An 18,896-nucleotide genomic window follows, 5' to 3' on the forward strand; every position below is an offset into this window, starting at 1 on the left:
ATAATGTCTGGCATCTAGTGGGTACCTAACAAATGCTTGTTGACTTGGCAATTGTCTTTATATAATAGCTATTTGGTGAGGGGAGGGAGACTTATCTATGACCATCTGAACCCTTCCAGGTAATAAAGAAAAACAGTTACACGCAAACATCCAATACATTGATGGCCTCTGAGGATTTAAACATCATTCTGCTCTAGCAGTTCCCTATCTATACTATGAAGAATTGACATTCTTCATTATTGGTTCTCAGGGACCTTTGTTTGTTCTACCGACACCTTTCTTTAAAATGGAAACTATATACACGTGCAACCTAAAACATAATGCAAAGTTTAGACTATATTCAGATTTTTCAATCTGAGGAAAAATGTAGCCTATGTTCAAACCAATAATGTGTATCACATGCATACAAACACAGACATCCTGAAATTCTGCCAATTGAAAATCATTTGATTTAATAAGTATCCCTTTAATGAAATATGTGAATATAGCCAATCCTCGAATTTCCCGGGGTAACATGCATTCTTAGAAAATCGCATGAAAGTAAAATAGCATTAATGTTGACACACTGAACCTATAGGAAACAGAGTTTAGGGTCCTGCAACCACCAAAAACTATAATTTTTCACTAGAGATTGCTGAAAATACTTTTCTGCATACAATTTTTTATAACAAAGCATTAATTCTGATAATATGCACTTTTCCTAACACAATAACCATGAAATAACCCATAAAATGCAGTACACAAACTAAAATTGGTAACATGAAAAACATTTTTTCTTGCTAGTAATTTCCTAGAATGCTGTGATTTTTTGTGCTAACATCTCAATTTTTAAAAATTGATTTCAGATAATACTCACTTTTCTTAACACATGAAATCTACAGTACCATAAATGCCATGCAGCAAAAAAATTCTCAAAACTAAAACATTTTTTAACATTACTCTTACCTTCCACTGTAACAGATGACAATGTGAGAACATTGTACTGTATAGTACTATAGTAAGTACTGCAAACCTCTCTGCCTTGCTACCCTCTGAAAACCAAGGGGGAGGTTTCTGGGACTTTAGCCACTGCTATCAGAAAACAAGGAGACTAGCAAGGTCTTGACATCACCTCTGAAACTCTTTCCTTCACAGCTGGTGGATGGCATTGAAGATAGTGAAGGATACACCAGCCTGAAATAATCAGTCAGCTACATCTACTTCGTGCATCCTTCAGGATCTTAAAGTATGAGAGCACAGCAGAAGTGAGTTGACATTTAACCTTGAGGCAGTGATAGATGATAGGATCAGCAAACAATGAAAATATGCAACAAATGCCCTGGGAGCTCTCCACTCCACCACGGCAGGGTAAGACCAGTAAAGTTGCAGTAGGATACCATCCACTTCACAAACTTGCATGTATGCCACTTCTCTTTTTTTTCTCTAATGTGCATAGCCAGAAATGTGTGGAGCTGCCAACATGAAAGTGAAAATGAGTTACTAATGAAATGATGAGAATACTTGAAGTCCTGAAAGTTGAACCAGGAATGTTGAGAATTGACTGTACCTCCGGCAAGGTTAGGAGCTGTTGGTCATTTGCAACTCAGCTAAATTTGTTTGCTTTCTTCTGAAAATCTAGCTGATGTCATCTCCATAGAAGGAATCAAGCTTTACAGAACTTCCCAAATCCATGCATGCTCCAAGATGGCTTGACTAATGACATTTTGGGAGATCAGGCATAGCTACATTTTCATGTACTCCCTAACCCCTAAAAGTAAAGGAGCAAAGGGGTACTAGAAGCAATATTAAGATAAAAGGGTACCAGATCTCAAACTCTACTAAAGCGATAATCATCAAAATAGTTTCGTACTGGACAGTTGGAATAGATTAGATACACAATATACAGAAGTAAATGACCAAAGTAATCTAGTATTTGATAAATCCAAAGATCCAAGTTATCAGGGGCAAAACAAAAATTGTCGGGAAAACTGGAAAACAGTCTGTCATAAATGATTATACATAGACCAACAACTCATATCATATACCAAGATAAACTCAAAATGGGTACATGATTTACACAGAAGGGGTGATATCATAAGCAAATTAGGAGAGCTTGGAAAAAAATTACCTGTCAGATTATATAAGGATAAGAGGAGAGTTTATAACTAAACAATAAATAGAGAGAATCACAAAAGGCAAAACGAATATTTTTATTACATTTAATTAAAAAGATTTTTCAAAAAAACCCAACACAGCCAAAATTAGAAGGAAAGGAGGACACTGGGTGAAAAAATTTATAGCAAGGTTTTTTTTTCTGATAAAGGCCTCCTTTCTCAAATACATAGGGAACTGAGCCAAAGTTATCAAAATAAGAACCATTCGCCCAGTCTATAAATGGTCAAAGGATATGGACAGGCAGTTTTTAGAAGAAATCAAAGTTATCAATAGTAATTTTAAAATGCCTTGAATCACTAATAATTAGAGAATGCAAATTACAACTTTGAGGTACTACCTCATACCCATCAAGTTGACTAACATGACAGACAAGGAAAATGACACTAAAAGGGATGTGGAAAAATAGGTACACTCATACACTAATGCAATACACTTATGCATTGTTAGTGGAGCTGTGAAATGGTCCAAACATTCTGGAGAACAATTTAAAACTCTGCCCAAAGGGCAATAAACCTGTACATACCCTTTGATCCAGCAATACTGCTACTAGGTCTGTACTCCCAAAGAGAAAGGTAAAGAAAAATGTAAAGAACCCATATAAACAAAAATATTTATGGCAGCTCTTTTTGTAGTGGCAAAGAATTGAAAACTGAGAGGATGCCTATTAATTGGAAAATAGGTTAAGGAGTTGTGGTACGTGATTGTGAACGCTACTGTGCTATAAGAATGTTAAGTGGGATGGTTTCAGAAAAGCTGGAGAAGACTTACATAAACTGATACAACACGAAGTAAGCAGAACCAGGAGAACATTACTATACACAGTAATGGCAATATTGTAACAACAACCAACTGTGAAAAACTTAGCTCCTCTGATCAATGCAATGATCCAAGACAATTCCAAAAGACTCATGATGAGAAATGCTATCTACCTCCAAAGAGAGAAGTGATGGACTCTGAATTCAGATTGAACATTTTTTTTCAATTGAAAATTTTTTTCACAACATTGCTAATGTGGAAACATATTTTGAATGACTTAAAAAAATAATATTGCATCATACTTTGGTGATTGACAGCTACATAGACTCAGAGGGACCTCAAAGGTTCTTTAGTCCAACTTTAACAGATATATAAATTCCATCATAACACCCACAACCACCCAGCCCCTGCTTGGGGAGATCTCCAGAAGCATACCACACTTTCTTATTAGATGGCCAATTCTGTTTTCAGACGGGTCTAATTCTTTAATTTCCCTTCTCTCCCTCTTATATTAAGGTAAAATCTGTATTCTTGACTCACTGGTCTTAATATTGCCCTCTACCTCAGACCAAGAAAAAATATACCCCTTTGATATGAAAACCAAAGAAGCCTGATTATCTATCATGGTTTTTTCTTTAACCTAATTCATCATGGTGCCAATGAACAGGATGCAATCAAAAGGCTTGTGTATTAATCCTGATATGAATCCCTACTGTATTTTTTTAAAAAGAATTATGTTTTAGTTCATTTAAGTTTTCCACAACACAGTGACACTATTTTTATTTTTTTCCTTATCAAATCCATTTCCATTATTTAAAATTTCCTTTAATATTATCACCATGTAATTAGTCTTCCAAACTGAAGTAATTTTGAGTTAGATGCTACACAGAAGAACTGGGACAGTTAATTATAGTGAGTCATTTTTAAATATAGTATATTATTTATAGCTACTGAGGAAAAGGAAGGAAGAGTGTACTTAAAAGTTAATATCAGATTTTTATTTTAGGGAGAAAGGCAACACATATTGTACTCCCATAATAAAACTGACTGAACTTAGAGACAGATGCTTTGGGTTCAGGTCATGGCTCTGACACTTTGCTGAATAGTCTTAAAAATAACCTCTGCAAGCCTTAGCATTTTTTCTCCATCAAATATGAATAATGATACTTATACTATCTTTCTGATAGAGTTGTTATGAAGATTAAATGAAATAATGTATGTTAAAGCAGTTTGTAAGAGCAAAAGCCTTCCTAATTATCACTATGTTTCAGGGACATTATTTGATCTGTGGTACAAACCAAAGATTTAATAACTGAGTTTTTGGATGGGTGGGCAGGGCAGTGCTGAGGCAAAGGGGTAAAATGGCAAGCAGGGTGGGACTTTTTGTTGTGTTTTGTTTTGGAGTGCTTCTCAGCACTAAGGCAATCGAGTGCCTTTGAGTCTTGCCTTTGTTTCAACCAAGAGTCTTTGATTGAATCGGGAGTCTTTGATGACCTGGTTAAGTCATGGGAAGGCTTAGGTCACATGGGTTTGAGTCGCATGGCCGTGATGCCCTCTGAACCTGAAGAAGTATATATATACTCCGAGGTTAGCATTTTGTTTTGGGGCTCACAACTGGAATTGTGTCATGTGTTTTGACCAGATGAGACTCTGGATAGCAATTAAGGAATCCCCTGGGGGGGCGGAGCCAAGATGGCGGCTGGTAAGCACGGACTAGAGTGAGCTCCGTACCAGAGTCCCTCCAAAAACCTATAAAAATGGCTCTGAACCAATTCTAGAACGGCAGAACCCACAGAACAGCAGAGGGAAGCAGGGCTCCAGCCCAGGACAGCCTGGATGGTCTCTGGGTGAGGTCTATTCCACACAGAGCTGGGAGCTGGGAGCTGGGAATGGAGTGGAGCAGAGCCCAGCCTGAGCGGCGTGGACGATCCAGACCAGAAGCCGGGCGGAGGGGGCCCTAGCGCCCTGAATATGTGAGCTGCGGCGGTTACCAGACCCCTCGACCCACAAACACCAAAGACTGCGGAGAAGGTTAGTGGGAAAAGCTGCGGGAGTGGAAGGAGTTCGCGGTTCGGTTTCCAGCCCCGGGGGCAGCGGATGTGGGGCAGCTACAGCTGTTGTTACTTCCGGCTCCAGGCCCACCTGGTGGGAGGAATTAAGTGGCGGATCAGAGCAGGAGTGCAACAGCCTGCTGAAGATCTAAGTCCAGTCTGGACTGGGGGTCCTTGGGGAAGGAGGAGTGCAGCTCTGACAGAGCTGGCACCTCCCCCCCAAACGTAGAACATAGAACTCATTAGTCTACAAGCAGTCATACCCCACTGAAAAACTCAAGGGTCAAGTTAGTTGGTTGGGAATTAAGGAATCCCCTGACTTTGAAAAATCCAGATGTTGGTGCTTCTTTCTTTGGTAACTATGTTTGTAATGACTTGGTCAGACAGCTAGAAGCCTGTGTGTTAATTTGTGTTATTTTGTTCTGTTTATATAATTTCCATTTGTAATTTCTGTTTGTGTCTTCTCTGAAGTTCAGGGTGTTGACTTTTTCCCCTGAACTAAGTAAATGATATATATGTATGTATGTTTAATTAAAGTGAGATTGTAAACCCCTTAAAGTTATTTTCCTTAGAAAAGCACATCAAAGAACCTGTACTAGCAGCCCTCCTGTGTGCTGGTGTTATTGATCTTATACAGCCACAGTAGTGGCAAGTAGCATTGGTGTTACAAGGGGCCCTGAGGAATAAGAGAAAATATCAAGAAAAGAAGCATAGGGATGTTCCAAACACATCTTACTACTCTTAAAAGTTTGCATAATGCCAGACTTTGACTAGAAAAGAAGGGGGGGGGAGACTTTTCTCCTTTCTCTTGAATCATATGGTTCCCAGGATGCAGACCTCAATCTAGTACTATTATTGCCATGGTTTGGTTATATTATGCACTAAAGGGGCTTTTATGGACTGACCTGGAAACTTAATCAATATTCATTACATTCTTTCCATGGAAAAACATATTTTAAGTGTCACCCACCCCAATGTATTTACAAACAAACTTTTAGGCCATAACACAGTTGCAATAGTAAAACACACATACATGTTTAATAACCTAAATATTACAAAGCACTTTGCATATATCTCACTGAAACATATAACAACCCTGTGAGATAGTATTAGTGATATCATTATCACCATTTTATAGATGAAGAGGCACAGAGAGATTGTCATTTGTCTATGATTACAAAGATAAGATCTGAACCAAAGCCTTCTTGACTCCAAATTCTACCCTCTATGCCTCTTTATAAATTAGAGACTGAGCATATTCAATGTTTAAAAACTCAAAAGCTTTTGTAAAGATTACATACTGACTTTCATATATATAAAGAATGTAGTCCTGACTAAATGTCAGTGGACCATGAACTACATGTCTACTATTAGTAACAGATCTGCCCTAATCCATTCATATTTTCTATCACAGTCTCACTTTTAAAAATCTTAGCACTGATATTCTTATGGTAATGCTATAGGACCATGAATCATGGAACCCTACAGTCTCTAGAGTATCAGAATTTTGGGTAATCCAAAGGGCAAAGGAAATATGTGTGGTACATATAAATAAACAATCTACCTCATATAACTAACAGCGAAGCAAGAAATGTCCTTAAAGATATTATTCAGGAAATGTATAATTGGAAAGGAGGTAAATTGACCATGTGATAACAGATAAATAGCTCAACCACTATACTGGTATCCATAGAATGTTTAAAAAAAAAGGACTAAAGAGTATATAAAGATATCCAGCATAAGGTCCTTTTCCTTTTTCTTTGATCTTTTTTAGGGTACAGACCTAGTAGCAGTATTTCTGGGTCAAATGCTATGAACAGATTTAGAGTACTTTGGGCGTACTTCTAAACTGTTCTCCAGAATACTAGATCAGTTCACAACTCCACCAACAATGCATCAGTGTACCTATTTTTCCACATCCCCTCCAACATTTGTCATTTTCCTTTTCTGTCATGTTAGTCAATCTTATGGTTGTGAGGTAGTACATAAGTTGTTTTAATTTGCACTTCTTTCCACAGAAAGAATGTCAAATCCTCTCTGGAGGATTTATGGGATAATATGGAGAACAGCACAGAATAAGAAAGCACTGGACAAATGTAATCTCTATCATTGGAAGGAGTGCTCAATTAAAGTATTACAAGTATCCTTCTAAACCACAATACATGAATGAGAGGTGGCTTTCATAAGGTTAAGAGTATAGTGTGGTCAGGACCAACCCGCAGTGGTCAGGAACATAAAGTAGGTCACCACAAAAAGTGTCCACTTGCCCTAAAACCCATCCCCAATGGCCAGTAGAACACTACTCTCCACTTCTACCTGATAGCCAGGTCACTCTAGGTATCTAGGAAACTCTAGTTGCTTCTCTGATATTAAGGTATAAGTATCCTATCTACAAATTTATGTTTTTTTTTAAAAAAAACATTATTTTTACCTAGGAGAAAAGTTTATAAGGTATAGCCCTTTCCCATTACTGTATTGAAAAAGATTAGTTTAATTTGTTGATATTTCTACTGACACAAGACCCTAAACCTGAGCTATTCCACTTGATGGAGAGCTCTGGTAGAGAGGGATATAGGCAGCCTACAGGCATCATGAGATCACCTGGGAAAGGAGAAGATAAGGGCAGGAAAGGATGCAAGAGACAAACTTGACCTACTTGACAACTTTGCCTGTGGGCAGCCCATAGTGAGACAGTACAAAGACAAGATAACTGACCCACAAGGGAATTAAGTCATGACCTGCCCTCATTAGCTCTCAGGTCTAACCTACTAAGTTAGGGTAAAGATCTACCTGCAGTGTAAGTACAAATTGTCATTTGGAAACACCGATAAACCGGCCTATAACACAGTAGGAACTGGTATCTCCATATTTCTTTCTCATGTCCTGCAAGTGCTTAATTAATGTTTCACTTCCCACAGATAAGCACCAAAGTACATGCACGGAATTCTTAAAATTCTAAGGATAGCCGTGTTTCAGGTCTCACGTTTTCCCACAGTCACACAGTATGTTAAGAATTAAATGTATAAAGGCTTCTTCCCCTCCAATTCAAGTAAGTATAATTTTATATCCATATATATTTTATATATACATATACATATATGTACATATATGTATGTGTATACACATGCACATAGGTATATATTGTGTGCATGGTTCTAGAATTGGAGACATTTGGCCCACCCTATATTGAAAATATATACGTTTGTGTGTTTGTGTGTGTGTGTGTGTGTGTGTATGTACATGTATGTGTATGTATAAATAACCACAAACAGTTAAAGATGGAAAGGCCCTAAAGACCATCTAGTCCCAATATCTCATTTTACAGATTAAGACTCCCTAGCTGTGATGAGTAACTACTGTTACCTCAGTAATAAAGTTGGGCCAATGCATTGTGTCAGTGCTTTTGGAAAAAAATCTGTTTCGGGGGTCAAAGTAAAAGGTCAAAGTAACCTCTGCGGGTTGAATGAAATAAAAAAAAAAGTCACAGATGGAATGGAAATTGGAAAATGCTGAAAAAAAAAACCTATTTTGTTCTCAAACAAGTTGAAGTTCTTATCAACTGAGTAAGTCTTTTCCTTACTGAGCCCAATCTAATTTTTTTCATTCAATTTTGTACTATCTGGAGTGCAAAGTAAGCTTTCTACACAGGGGAAAAGTCTTTAAATGAGTAACACAACTTACTTATTCCTGTAAATGAACACTTATCTAAGACTCCTGGGGAAATCCTGACTCAATAAAACATTCTGGGCTTAAAAATTTTTTCAAATGTAATCAAACAACCTTTAAGTGGGAGTTGGTCACTAAAATGAACCTGAATCTTTTCCATCCCCCGCCCATCATGCTTCTTAAATCCATTCACATTTCTCAGTCAGTACATACAAAGATTGCACAAGGCACAGACTAATAACCTTGGAATAAAAAGAAGCTGAAGAAGCCAAGTGATGGACTGCTTTTGATTAGTGATCAGACAGACTACATGAAGAAATTATTTTTATGGCCAGAAATTTTTTATCTGTAGCTTCCAATTCTTGAAGATTGACCCTGCTCTAAGGGATACAAAGCAAAGAAATCACGCTTTCTAAAACTTTATCCTTATGATGACTGATTGAATCCTTTCCTGTTGGCCTTAAAAACAATGGATATAATATCAGCTATATCTCTCATCAAATGACATTTTTATTCTGAGGTTTTATATTCTTTTCTTATTCTAAAATCGTGATTAAATTTTAAACACAGTAAATTTCCACAGTGCTCGTGGTGGGGAAAGAAGATTATTTGTATTCAAAGTAAGGTAGGTTTAAGAAGCAACATCAGGGAAAAAATTATCTGTTGCCACAATACTGTAAGAAAATAGATTCTCTGTTTAGTTGCAATTAAAATATTACCACTACTTCCATCATCTAGCAATTCTCTCTTTGAGTAGAAACTCTATACCCTTTTAGTCTTAGCTTACAAAGACATGCTTTTTTTCTTTTAGAGAAACCCCACATTAATGAGTTTTGTCATGGGAGTTAATGATATTGTTAAATAACAATATAATCATCTGGCATTAATTAATTAGTTTAGGAATGGATCAATGCATGTAGGCCTTAAATGTATCTCTAGCTTTTGCCATGATATCCCACTCACAAGATTTTTTTAATGAAATCCTTCTTTAAGATGCTATTTTTTCCCCAGCTATCTAAACTCAGTCAGCATGTTTCAATCACAGGCTTTGAATTAGTAGAAAGACAGAAGCTCATTTTCAATTACTTGGAGCAAACCTGTCTCTGGGTGATGGAGTACTGAAAAACCCTTGAAATAAAATGAATGAAAATTACTACTGTTTTTACTTTGAGCCCAATTAGTTTCTTATCTCTTTAGAATGTATTTCAGTCTCCTAAATTCTCACTAACATTATATTACATAGTGGATTTGGAGTATCTTTCTGAAGGATAAGCAAGTCCCAGTCTGGCCATTTTTTTCTACAAAGTACAGGTAGGCCCCGATTGAACATTTTCTCATACTGGTTTGCCCTATAAGATTTGGAGGAAGATGCTAAACATAACTAGCTACAGTTTTAAGATTTTAAAGCCTTAGACTTTCTGGAAGGCAGCAATAGAGAAGGAACACATTTCATTTTTATAAAATCATGGACAATTACCAGGTTCCTCAAGACTTTCTGAAACTTTCTAATTCATTTTCAACTTAATGGAAATAACCATCCCTATATTAGCAATTTCTTCGTCAGAAAAAGTTGCAGTAGGGAAAACCAGGAGCTTCTTGGACTTAATATTCACCACCCTAAAACCAAAGCTGCAAATGCAGCTTCCATGCTTCTCTCCATAGTTCTACCTTTTCAGTGAATGCTACTTCATTCCTTGAGACCACAGAATGGAAATAACTTCTGGTAGATGGCTAACTTCTCTTTCTCTCTCTCTCTCTCTCTCTCTCTCTCTCTCTCTCTCTCTCTCTCTCTCTCTCTCTCTCTCTCCCTCTCTCTCTCTCTCCCTCTCTCTCTCTCTCTCCCTCTCTCTCTCTCTCTCTCTCTCTCTCTCTCTCTCTCTCTCTCCCCCTCTCTGCCCTCCCCCCCACCTCTCTCCCTGTCTCTCTCCCTTAGAATCTTTGACTTAGTGCAGGAAGGATGCTTGGCTAACAGGAAGGAAGAAGGGAATGAGAGACAGGAAGGGAGGGAGATAAGGGGAAGAGGGGGAAGGAGGAAGGAAGGAAGGGAGGTAAGGAAAGTTAAATGCTTTCACAATGTTTTTACAGCTAGCTACTGGCAAACACAAGCCTAGAACCCAGAACTTCTGCCTCCCTGGATAGTTCTTTTTCTTGCGATTTTATTGTAAGGACCCTGCTTCCCCTACTCCAAGTACATTAGAGTTTTTTCATATTTCCCTATTCTCAGGGATCTCTAGAAGGTATCTTCTGAAAAAGGAAAAGGGTCTCTTATAAGGTTCTGCTTTAGCAACTTTAAAAATCAAATAAACATTAAATGTTTTATAGTGCCTTCTCTCTTAGACTATCTTCCATTTCTTCTGTGTTTATGTGTATATACGTATACACACACATAATAATGTTTTCATTTTGTCATTCTCATTTGAGTTCTGAACTGGTATTTGCCTTTCACAGACTGCTAGGTGGTACAGTAGATACAGCACTGGACTTGCAAATCAGGTAAGACCTCAGTTCAAATTCAGCGTCAAACACTTTATAACTGTGCCCCCTAGACAACTCACCCTGTGTCTGCTCAGTTTCCCCATCTATTAAATGAGGATGATGATAGCACCTCTTTCCTAGGGTTGATGGGTGGATAAAATAGTATTTGTAAAGTACTTTTTAAACCTTAAAACACTATATAAATGCTAATTATCATCATCATTATTATTAATGGGATCCCCCGGTGCTTAACACCGTGCCAGTCATATACTAAGTGCTTCACAAGTATTTACTGACTGACTACCATATTCCAAAGTGAATAGCAGTAAGAATTCCAAATATATTTTCCCACACAGATTTACTAGGAGCAGAGGGGTTGATTGAATTTGGACAATATGTTTTTTTTTTAAATTTAGTGTGATGGCTAATTTATCTCAAAACATTTTGGCACGGCACTTTGAGTTCATTTTATTAAAAGGTAAGTATTATCCTTCTCCCTTATAGTTTCATCTTCAGATGCCAAATATTTGAATGTAGAAAATTTAAATGATGTCTGTAAGGGAAGGTCTCTGCTAAGAGATGCTGTGCCTTTAAAAGCTAGGAAAAAAACAAGAGATGAACCCACGATATCAACACCTATGCTGTAGTTAATAGGCCAGATAAATGTGGCTCAGATAAAATCGCTTAATATTGTTTTTCACTCTACTAGGAAGATCAGCACATCCTCAAGAGCAACTATGAACAAAAGGGTGAAACTCTTTCCTGGATTTCCCCCTCGATTCAATCATTTTAATTGAATGATTATGACTACTAGCTTCCTATTTTTGCAAGCACATGATTTTTTTTTCCTACAATCAATTTATGTTGAATTCTAACAGTTAGTTCTTTCAATGTTAAATATTCACACGGCTGATAAGTTAAATGGCTTACCTCCATTTGAAACAAAAATCTGTATCTACTACCACCTTGTGTTAAAAACCTTGAATCTCCCTTTATGCTCTGCTTACTTGACATTTCCCCAAAGGACTTGTATTCCTCCTCATAAGTCTTATTTTTGTTCTACGTTGCAGTGTTAGTCTAACAAAGTGCAGAATATACAGCTGCTACAAAACGTATACATGCAGGTCAATTACCTGACCTTTATGTTGCATTATCACACCCAGATTTTTCTTTGGACTATCAGGGAGTTCCCACTCCCCAGTTGCTTGTCTCACACTGTTACTCTTCCAAATAAGCTGTTAGAAGTGATTTGTTCAGGCTCCAAAATCTCAAATGTCCAAAGAGAGTCTTATGTTCACTGATGAATGGATGGAGTGAAATGGTTGAAAGAACTTCTCTAAGAGTCAGGAGATACTAGAGAGCAGACACCACCTTAACCTTTTAGGTTAGCACAAACTTACCCCTTTATTCTTTTGACAACACTCCCTCCCTCTTTTTTTTTTTTGGTCAGTTAATTTGAAAGATAATCAGGAGATGCTCAATTTAATAGCAGCTCTAGTGTAAAAACTTTAATAAACTGAGAACTCTCTTACAGCACTCCTTAGTCTCTCTTCCAATGAAGTAGAAGTGCTTCTAGTGGAGAAACTAGTCCCAGGTTTATGCAATGGAAAAAGGTGATGAAAAGAGCAGGACTCTTGAACTAAGAAGTCAGGATACCCAGGTTGAAGTCCAAGTCCTGGCTGCGACTATGTGACCTAAGCAAGTGACTTAACCTCTCAGCTCTTTTGTTCATCTATAAAATGAGGATGCTGGACTGCAAGATTTTAAAGTCTCCTTTCAAATGTAAGATCTCCGAGCTCAATTTAACAGACTTATCTGGAATTACAAATGAGATATCACACTGCTTCAGTTAGGGTTCCAAAAATATGGGAGGAGAAAAGAAAGAAGAACCGAAAAAAAGTCAAAGTTACAGAGGTGCTAAAATAAGTTTGTTTTTCTTCTTTGGGGGAGGGAGAGAAGAATCGGAGAATGAGCATTTTCAAGGAGAATTTTAATTATTTTAATCAATGCTATTCATAGAAATTCAAATTTAAGCATATAAATGAAATATAACGCCTTGTTTTTATAAAGCCTGACAGTGCATACTCCCACAGTTGTTCAGAGGTGAAAATACTGGAAATGCACAAGCAAGGAGGGTATCAGGCCCCCACCAAAAGTCACGAGAGAATGACGTTTATCCCCAGCACACAGAAGTTCCGTGGGGTGGGAGTGGGGGCAGAAGAAGGGGGTTGTCACTGAGCAAGTTTGCGAGGGCTTGTGTAAACTTACAGGACCGTGGTCTGCTGTGGCACCTTAGGGATGTGATCCAGCATCAAGTGCATGCAGCGGATGGTGCTCTTAAAGCAAAGACAACGGCTAGGGCAGGACAGAGCCGGGAGGACCCACACAGCCAGGAGAAAGCCGGCGGTCCAGCAGCCTCGTTTGGGCTCCATCACTGCATTCGCGGCGGCGGCAGCAAAGGCGGAGAGGGCTGCTGGGGCTTGGAGTAGCCACGCTTTAGAGCTGCTCTCAAGGAAAGCACAATTCCTATCCAATCAGCGAGGGGGGAGATCACATTACAGAGGCTGCGGGCACGGGGCAGCACTGCTCTCAGAAGGACAGATTACTAGTCTTGTCAATGTAAAAGTCCTCTTTTCCCAACAAATACATCCTTTAGACAGGATCATATAAATATTAACTTTTTCAAAAGTGCATTCCATCGCATATTTATGTACGACCCATCCTCATTGCCCCTAGCTCTCCTTTTGAAGCTCAACTTGATTAAAATTTTATAGGATCAATGCAAAGGTGATTTTCTTTTTTGTCTTTTAAAGTCACCAAATCCTAAAGGGTAGAGTTCTAATTAGCTGATCTAAGCACAAATATTCCTTCACTACTCCAAAGTTTGATCATTTAATATTCAGTGAAGACAGGAGAGAAATTATTTTTTTATAGTAGACTCTACGCTTAACTGGAAATAAGTTCACTTTACAAGTAGTCAAATTAGTTGTAATATTTAAATGTTAAATTCATGAATCTACAAAACCATGAAAGCCAGTACTATCCGTGGAACAGATGGTCTAACACCAAGTAAGTCTGCAAGAGTAAGATATTGAGAGGATAATTTTATTATTTAAAAAAAAAGTTTCACTTGGTCAGCCTCTCATTTCTATTAGTAAGGAACTTTTGACCTAGTGCTTACACGGTAGTGATTCTGATGCATGCCCCAGTCAATTAAGCATTCAGTAAAGACTGTTTAACAAGCTCAGTGGTAGGACAGAGGATTACAAAGACAAAGAGGAAACAGTTCTTGCCTTCAAAGTTTCCATACCTGGGCATAATTTGTGAAAAAAAAAAAAAACACTAGGTTTATAGCCAGGTAACAAAATATAGTGAATGGACTGCTATACTTAGGAGTGAGTACAAATCCCACCTCAGGCACTAATCATTTGTATGATGATCATGGAAAAGTCCCTTATATTCTCCATCAGCATCAGTTTCTTCATCTTTAAAGTGAGGCAAGTAATACTTGAATTAGGTATAAACAGTATTATAGTGAGGAAAGTGCTTTACAAACTTCAAACCTTAAAAGTGAGTTAATACAAGATAAATTTAAAGCAAATATCTATTTAGTAATGTTTTAATCTGAAGAATATAAATTCAAATATACCCCTTCCCTGCAATAGTACATTTTACAAAACCTAAAACCATTATTTTTTAAAAATTAAACTGCTACATTCAAATTGAGGTATTAACATAAGATAAATGAACACACACACACACACACACACACACACACATATATATATATCAGGGTAAAAAAAATGAGGGGAGTACTATCGACAATTATCTTTATAAATTCAAATATGTTTTTCTAGCCCTTATAGTCTACTGTTTGCCAATACTGCCCTCTTTTGGCAAAATGTTTAAATAGGTGATTTTAATCTTTAAAAAAAATTTTTGGTGTATGTTTGGGGGACAGGAATGCACACAATTTCAAGGACAGATTATTTTGCTTGATTAACATGAGAAGAAAAAGCAAAAATAGAATTTTAAAATTTGAAAATTTTCATGGTTTATTATCTAAACTGATTTTTTATTACATAAGTTTACAAATTAGTGAGGAGAATAGACAGGAGATGTGAAGAGCCAACTTCTTCCTGTCTACAGTCACACAAACAGGAGCCAGTGTCACCTACTTGCACAGGTCTTCTGTGCATGGAAAAGATGCATAACTGCTATGAATGTTAAATACAAGATTGAGAAACCAACTAATATTGTTTTGCTATCTCGGGGGTGGGGGGGAGAATCCATCCTTTTAGGAAAATCTCCTTTTGTCAATTAAGTTTACACATATAGAGCATGTAACATGTGCTAGTATAGAGTTGATGGAACTGGGTAGTTACAAGAGAAATAGATACATGTAGCCTGTGAGTCACAGTTGGATATGGCAGCCAAAAATGCTGATTCAATATTAAACTTCAATGAGAGGCATAATGTCCAGGACTAGGGAATTGATAAGCCCACTATACTCTGCCCTGCTCAAACCACATTTGGAGCACAGTATTTGGAGAGCATCCAGAGAAGGAAAGGTAACAAGGCTTTCAAGTTCATGTCGTATGATGATCAGTTGAAGGAACTAGGGATCTTTGACCTAGGGAAGGAAATATTTGGGGGCATGGAGCGGTACATAATGGTAGGAGAGGAATTGTTCTGCTTAGCATTTAAAACACACAAAGACCCTTCACTTGAAATGTGTTAGTTCTGTACTCATGCCATGCAGAAGTAAATTTCAACATATAGCAATATTAGCTAAAATTACTTTGGCATCCTTTTACTTAGTAAATAATAAATAAATTGATTAATTAATTAGTGAATAAATGAATAAATAAAGCCTATGTTCACTTTTTACCATCTATATGTGAGATTTTTGACTTTGTCATAAGAAAATGTATGTCGTTCAGTCATGTCTGACTCTCCATGACCCAATTTGGGGTTTTCTTGGAAAAGATACTGGAGCAATTTGCCATTCCTTCTCTGGCTCATTTTACAGATGAGAAACTGAGGCAAACAGGCCTAAGTGACTTGCCTAGGGTCACACAGCTAGTAAATGTCTAAGGCCAGATTGAACTCACAAAGGTGAGCCTTCCTGACTCCAGACCTGGTACTCTGTCAACTTTTCTACCTAGCAGCCCTAAAGAAAACGTACATAAATAAAATAAGTTAAACTGATTTGATTTTGTAATCCCTGTGGGCCTTCATGGCTGAGCACCAATTCTTGTATTCTTTCCTGATTACTATGCTACTCCCCAGTGTTTATTCCAAATTCATCTCTTCTTTCTCAGCAGAAGATCTCTTCACATACTTCATGGGGGAAAAGAGAGGCAATCCAAGGGAAGTTCCCTCTATTCCCCAACTCCACATTTTAAGTCATCTCAATATCATCCCCTATTCTCCTCCTCCTTTGCTGCACCCTCAAAGGTAAGGTGCCTCTCCTTGGAAACACCAACCTCTCTACTTGTGCCATTGATCCTATCATGCACACTCCCCCTTCCCTAAATTTTGGTCTCTTCTTCATTGGCTCCTTCTCTACTGCCTGCAAAAATATACAGATCAAGGGGCAGCTAGGTGGTGCAGTGAGTAGAGCAATGGCCCTGGAGTCAGGAGAACCTGAGTTCAAACCCGGCCTCAGACACTTGACATACTTACTAGCTGTGTGACCTTGGGCAAGTCACTCAACCTCAATTACCTTGCCTTTCCCTACCCCCTCCAAGAAAAAAATACAAAACAAAGGAAAAAATACAGATCTTTCCCATTGAAACAAAATTTTTAAAAAGCTTGACCATTCCATCCCCTCAAGCTATTACTCTTTAAACAGTCTCACAAACTTCCATACACCTGCTCCCGATACTTTCTCACGTTCAACTCACTTCCCAATCCCTTGCAATCTAGCTTTCCTCCCCATTACTACTAAGAAGAGGAGTGAGACCTTCCTCTGACCACATCTTCTCTCTTGCTGTGCATGGCCAAAGAGTGCCCTCTGGAGGAAGACAGGGGCCTGGCAACTTTAACCTGAGCCAATGCAACTTCCATCGCCCCTCTCTGAGACTTCCAAACCCTATTGCACTTGTCTGACCTCCAAGAAGAGTGAAGTAAAACCTTCTTCTGATGGGAGTCTGCTACCTTGTGTTCTTGTTCCCCAAGAGAAGGCCTATTAGAGACCCAGTACAACTTCTATCTATGCCAAATACTCCCACTCCACCAAAAAATTAACATCCCTATCACTATGGCCTCTAGAATGTCTGTTCCAGAAGCAACAAACTTACCTTCATCCTAATTCCTCTCCAACCCCTTCCATCTTTGGGCAGTCACCAAGACTCTGCTTAACCATTGATGAAACAGCCTCTGGGACAGCCTTTCAAATGTTGCCTGCACCTTTACTCATTCCCCTCAACTCACTGGGAGAAGCGATGGAGTTGGAATACTCTTTGCTCCCCATTGCTATTTCAAGGTTCTCCCCCTACCTCTATCACTCAGTAAGGTTCATTCACTCTGTATATACCACTCAATCGAAATCCTGGTAGCTATTATCTATAGATTTCCAAGGAACCATCTTTAACTCAGTGAGTTTGGTAAATGGCTCAAATTTTTATTTCCTCCTCAATTCCTGACCTCACACCAGAGGACTTTGACAGTCATATTAACTCTCGTTCACACACTCTAACCACTCAGTTCCTCAACCTACTCACTTTCTACAACCTCCTCCTCTACCTCATCTCAGCTACATACACAGATGGTCAGACCCTTGATCTTGTTATCACCCACAAAAGCACCATCTTCATATCAAAGAAGTTTGAATTTTTATTAAAAAGTGATAGAGAGGCAGCAGCTAGAGGGCACAGTGGGTAGAGCACCAGCCCTGGAGTCAGGAACACCTGAGTTCAAATATGGCCTCAGATGACACTTATTAGCTGTGTGACCTCGGGCAAGTCACTTAACCCTGACTGCCTTGTCAAAAAAAGTGATAGAGAGTGGAGCCAAGATGGCAGACTAAGGGCAGTCACCCAACTGAACTCTCCCCACATTCTCCTACAAACAACTTTAAAATAATGCCTCAGATCAAATTTTGAAGTGGCAGAGCCAACGAAAGATTGCAGGGAGACATTTTTTCAGCCTAAGAAAAATTAGGAGGTTGTCAGGAGAAGTTTATGACATGAGGGTAGCAGCCTGTCCTGACCCCACATGTAGTGGCAGCAATAGGGGTAATAGTAGCTTTCAGAGCTCTTAGTACAGAAACAGTAAGGGGGGGTCGGACAACTGGTCAGAAAGAGCTCTTGCTGGTACTGGGTATAGCTGACACTGATTGGCAACTAAATTGCCTCATATGCAGTTCTGGGTCACAGTTCCAGGTTGGAGAGGAGCGCAAGTAGTAATTGCTAGTAGTGAGGGAACAGAGGCCCTGGTCACAGTTCCAAGGCAAAGAGGAGACCAGGGACCATTGCTGGGTAAAGACCAGAGAGCAGACTAGGAAAGCCATGCCCATACTCCTCTCAGGATAATACCACTTTGGAAATGCCAAAAACCTGTAGACCCCCAGAACTAACTCTTAAAACAGCAGCACAAAAAAATCCTGAAGTTTGGGACAGTACCTCCCCACCCCCAGGAGAGCAGAGTCCAACTTTAACATAAAGTTCAAAGTCAAGAAATAAGCTAGGAAAATGAGCAAACAATAAAAAAGAATACGACCATAAAAAAGCTATCACGATGGTAGAGAAGACTAAGACAAACTCAGAAAAAGCCAAAAATGTGAAAATG

General features: G+C 38.5%; 1 protein-coding gene across 1 annotated transcript in view; it reads right to left on the minus strand.

The window, feature by feature from the left end:
- The window catches only part of PXDNL (peroxidasin like), a 570,999-nt gene extending 557,465 nt beyond the window's left edge, over positions 1-13,534 (minus strand). The window contains exon 1 of the mRNA XM_036767090.1: positions 13,371-13,534. Coding sequence (XP_036622985.1) covers positions 13,371-13,534 — 164 coding nt within the window. The remainder of the gene's footprint in view (positions 1-13,370) is intronic.
- Positions 13,535-18,896: the final 5,362 nt, after the last annotated feature.

The sequence above is a fragment of the Trichosurus vulpecula genome, chromosome 1, assembly GCF_011100635.1.
Source record: "Trichosurus vulpecula isolate mTriVul1 chromosome 1, mTriVul1.pri, whole genome shotgun sequence".
NCBI classification, from domain to species: domain Eukaryota; kingdom Metazoa; phylum Chordata; class Mammalia; order Diprotodontia; family Phalangeridae; genus Trichosurus; species Trichosurus vulpecula.